At 40.5% G+C, this 5321-nt stretch overlaps 1 protein-coding gene across 1 annotated transcript in view; it reads left to right on the forward strand.

Moving 5' to 3' along the window:
• Positions 1-541: 541 nt before the first annotated feature.
• The window catches only part of USP6NL (USP6 N-terminal like), a 92305-nt gene continuing 87525 nt past the window's right edge, over positions 542-5321 (forward strand). Inside the window, exon 1 of the mRNA XM_072401790.1 lies at positions 542-728. Within this exon, the coding sequence (XP_072257891.1) occupies positions 725-728 (4 nt within the window). The 5' untranslated portion in view covers positions 542-724. The remainder of the gene's footprint in view (positions 729-5321) is intronic.

The following is a 5321-nucleotide window of genomic DNA, read 5'->3' on the forward strand; positions in this document are numbered from 1 at the left end:
GCTATAATGCTGTATTATTAATGTATTTGGGTGTATTTTTTTTAATTGAAAATACCTGTGTGATCTCCAGCTTTGTACCTAAAAAATGTAAATGTTAGCACGTGTGGAAACATGGACTGCCAGCAGACAGGTAAATGAAGAGAACCTGTTATGACTCTCACACAGAGCCTTCATACATGAACCCAGCTCTTCATGACGGAATCTAATAAACAAGTGGCGTGTTATTGTGATGAATAATGTTTTCTTATGACTTCCCACACCTCACATAATGAACACACTGGGGATTATACAAATTCTTCTTACACCCAGGCATTTATTGCCTCATTGCTTTCATATTTGTTGTCAGCCCAGTGACACAATGACTCAACTCCCGCACTTCAGCATTCCAGAGAGAGCACAGCTGTGACGTTTGGTGCTTCTGACGTCACAGACCAAATCACGGCTGCCTTAGCCCCGCCTCCAGCTCCACACCTGGCCCCATATTCAGACTGATGGGAGGAGCCACACACTAGTGGGCGGGGACAGTGACGTATCCGGGAAGGCCAGTGTTCTCCGTGCGATGCGGAAGTTGGCCCCCAGCAGTAAGGCGGGTGGACCGGAAGACAGTGGGGAGACAGCGGGCATGTCCGGCCGGGGAAGGAGAGTACCCGGGAAACCGGGAACCTCACGAAGCTGAGCAGGAGGGAGACTCGCCAGCGACCCGAAGTCTGGGAGAGCTCGAATCATGAGTAAGTGACAGGGGAAAGTAGGGAACATGTCTTCTGGTGGGGGGACGGGTAATGGGTCGGACCCCCCACTTCCTCCCCACTGTATATTATGAGGGGGGGAGGGTTGAGTAGCCAGGAATTCTGAGGAGCCGGCTGGTGTCACCTGTACCTGGTGCCCTCCTGTGTTGTGTGAATGGGGATAGTCAGGTTAGTGATAATTGGGTTGCCATGGTGATGAGTACTCTGCCCTGACTTGGAGATGCTGAATGATTGCACCCAGTTGGATCCTCCTGTCAGTGATGTCTGCTCTTCTCATAATCCCCCTGAACCCAGCTCAGCCATGTCTTCTATGGAGATCTGATCATTCTTCTCTTTATGCTAATCTGGGGGGATTGGGGATTTCCCATCAATCACATGTGATAAGAGGGATCCAATGTGCTGACATCAATGTGCAAAATATTGCTTTCCTCCAAATACAATTGGAAAAAATATTCCCGGTATTTGTCCAGAATTGTGGATCAGTTTGTAAACTTTGTATTGCTATAATGGGGTTGGTTGGATAAGAAACAAATGTTTTAAGAATCTGCACTGGATGGAAGTTTACATTGCTTTATGGTTTCATTGCCCTGCAGAAAGGAAGTTTTTGCTCGTTTTACTGGCAGAGAAAAATGCAGAGTGGTGTTTGCTTTGCTTTGTCTCTACAGCATTGTCAGAATGTTGAGTATCCAAATGTAACTGTACCCGATAATTAAATATCAGTATGAAAACCTCCATGCCCAAAAAATAATGTTGCCTCTGTTGAAATGACTGCCACTTCTGGGTAGTAACGGGGTCATATGCCTGTGAACCTGTTCAGTGTGACAACACAAATCACTGCAATGTTGTCACCCCATGCAGTGGCATCTTGTCATAGGAGGGTTGTTACCACTGATAACTTTACCCTCATCCCCATCAATCCGAACATGACATGTATCTGCCTGAACTAGGCGATTATTTCTATTATTGTTATTAAGCAGGATTTATATAGCGCCAACATATTATACAGCGCTGTACAATAAATAGGGACTAAAGGAGGCTATGTGACACCGGGCATCTCTCCTCCTGGTTGTAGTAGGCTGATGGTAATGGGACTCTTTATGCTGACATCACCAGGGCAAGAAATAGGATCCCAGCTTCTGGTGGAAGGTAAGTAAACAGAGAAAAATGGGGAGGTTGGCTGATAAATAGGAGGATATTGGATAGAGGGGGGTCTTACATTTTGTTTTACATAGCTGCAATCCTAATAAGATGATCGTGTGCAATACTTTATATACCCCCTAGATTGTAAGCTCTTCGGGGCAGGGTCCTCTTCTCCTCCTGTGTCACTGTCTGTATCTGTCTGTGATTTGCAACCCCTATTTATTGTACAGCGCTGCGTAATATGTTGGCGCTATGAAAATATTGTATAATAATATTGTTCTTATTGTGTCAGGAATGGTAATAATATTATTAATATTGTCCTTATGGTGTCAGGAGTTAAATACAATTGTTATTGCTGACCTCTAATTTGTTCTGTAGGACATTCAATTGCAGTCTTCTTAAATTTCACTGCAATGGTGCTGCATTTTTATTTTGGTATTGTGCTTGCTGTATGTGCATAGAAAGGGTATCGTTATCTGCATCTTTACCCATAATGTGTCCTGTAAAATGTACTTCTCTTTCAGGACTTGGGGGAAGGTTGGTGGTGACCCAAATCTTTGCAATAAATAAGGTAGAATATTGTTACATTAGACTGCACTCATCTCACTAATGGTCCTGTGTGTTGTGGTGTGGTGTTGCTGTTTTGCATCTCACAAAAGCAGATTATCCTCCTTCTACATAGTGATTGTCTTGTGCTGTCTGTGATGTGTCTGTCTATTGACAAAGGAGCATGGTCACAGAGTTTGCTCAGAGCACTGCGTGGGGATAATGACATCTAGAAGACAAGTGGAGTTTTGTGTTTGTTTGGAAACTGCATTTTTTTAGGTTTTCCTATAACAATAAGAGTGCTGTATGCAATGGTATTGTTAAATGTGAAATAACTATTTTTAATAAGGACCTCAGTGTAGCTGTGTTTAGGAGGCCATCCATTTGTATGTGTTTTTCTGTTTAATTAAAGCATAGAGTAATATGCATTTCAGAGGAAGTCTGCCAAAGTGATTACGTCTGCTGAACTGACTTCTGTTTATTTGCATGGCGGGTTTGCCAGCATCTGAAAAGAGCTTTTGATTCTGCATGTTTATTCCAGCATTTAAGTTCTACATGGCATGAAATCACAAATATTCCTAGCTCCAACTTTATGTAACTCTTTATTCATATTCAGCACTGTAGCCTGCCTGCTATCCTTAGCTTGGACATTTGCTGCATTGTAAACGTGTATTCTTTATAGTATTCTATTGATGGCAATATTCAGTTTTATGTACATATCTATGTCAGATTGTTTCTTGTTTTGCACTGCTGCTTTTTTCCAGAATGAAGATAAAAGACAGTCGCGATTCACAGAATATTGTTACCATAGCGTCCAATCACACAGCATTTCATTGCGTTTTGTTCATGTTAAGATACAACTGTTGCATTTTGTACACATTTGCTATGTTTTGTAAACTTGCAATTTATTTAAATCACAGTGTAATTGGTTGACGTTTTTGCTATCCTAAAGATAGATTATAATGTATAAAGTATAACTCACCTAAATTCTTTCATATTTATATATACTTGATTCAAATCATAACGGTTTGAAAAGCAGCCATGTGCAAAATTATGTACACCCCATGGTACGTTTTGACTTTTCAAACATATATAAAGAGGCAGACATCAGATCTTCATTCATACTATATCTACAGGGATATGGAGATATAAATAATATACATATACACGACAAGGACATATAGCCTTTTCAGTCATTTATTTGCTGGTGTTCTTTGGATCAATATTGTGATAAAAGATTAATTTCTGTTTTAACTTACACTAAAACCTTCCAATCACTATTCTTCACAGTTGGTATGAAGTGCTTTTCCTAAATTTCTGTGTTTGGTTTGTGTCCAATGTTTCTACTGTAAGGCTGTGTACACACGTGCAATAATTGTGAATCGTGAAAGATCCCTTCCAAAGACAAAAGACTGAATGATGCATGAATGAGTGCTATACATACAGCACCATTCTGCTCTATGGAGAGAGGAGGGGAAGAATGACGGAGTGGTGCCCCACTGTGTTCTCTCCCCTTCACTCTCATTACAATCATTCATCATCTGTAGATCCGCCAGGACGGATCCATGAACAATGAGGGCTGTACACAATTATCAGAAAAGAATCATCTGATGTGTGTACGTAGCCTTACTGTGAACAAACAACTCCATTTGGAATTTATCCCTGCTCAGCACATTGTTTCATGAGGCTACATTTTCTTTTGGTTAGCAGAATATATGCTTCATGTGAATTTTATGTGCCATTTGTCCTAGTATATCCCTTTTTATCTATAAGTCTGTAAGCACTGTTTAAATAAAGATCGGGCAGCCTATTAATAAAGATGGGGGGGATAGACAGTTGACTTGAAAAAATGCTATATTTTTTACACAAACAATACCATTTTTCTGGCAAAGGGCAAAGAAGCTCCCCACATTCTTTATGGCAATCAGTTTAAAGCTAAACTCCATAAAAAAGAAAGAGACCTTTTGCTTTAGTGCTGCCCCCACACTGCACTTGTTAAATGCTTGTTTAGGTTCTGGGGAAACATAGGCAAGTACTTCTCTTGCCGTATACTTTGCCTTCTTGACGACCACTGCACTACTCTTTCATCCAACTGCTACATGCTGTGGATGGGCAGTCATTATCGTTCTGTGACTAGTCTTTGGTCTGCTCATGGCTTACTCAGACCATGGCCATTGCTTTCTAAGAATAAAGAGATCGCTTACATGGGCTTCACCCTTCAGTAGTAACAAAAACACTGTCATTTCTAAAGGCAGAATGTAAAAGTAAGCAGTATAAAGCGACAGCCTATTTTATCAACTCTGTGATCATGCTTCTAGTTTGTTTTAGGTAGGTGTATTTTATTTCTATAATAAAGTTTTAGTTTTTACTTTTATTGCCAGCATTCTGAAAATACCCCCTTGATTTATTTTCTTTTCCTGGTCATTGAACCAATACATTGCTTCTGGCACATTGTAATTTGGCTTTGTTGTACTTCTGTTTTTTATGTAGGTAGGTTTTAGAATTGTACATATGACTGAGCACTCAAAACTTGAGGCAAAATGTTTACATTTGTCAATCAATATCCTTATTTCCTACATCTTTTACTGGAGTTCTTAGTAAAGGCCTTGTCAAGTGACTTTGCATAGCGTTGTCAAAGAATGTAGATTAGGAACTAGAGTAACCTGATTGGGCCTGAGATTTGTTTTCATTTACATAGAATTTTAGATTATTTATTTCTTCCTTCTAGGATGTGTTGATGTTTTTTATCCTGTTAACCACCTTGCAGTTAAGCCCGACCTTCGCTCGGGCAAAAAAAAACTGCAAGGATGGTTAAGCCCGAGATTTTGTACATCCATACTTACCTGGTCCCCCTGTGCTCATCCAGCGTCGTCCTCCATCGATCATCGT

The sequence above is a fragment of the Pyxicephalus adspersus genome, chromosome 2, assembly GCF_032062135.1.
Source record: "Pyxicephalus adspersus chromosome 2, UCB_Pads_2.0, whole genome shotgun sequence".
NCBI lineage: Eukaryota > Metazoa > Chordata > Amphibia > Anura > Pyxicephalidae > Pyxicephalus > Pyxicephalus adspersus.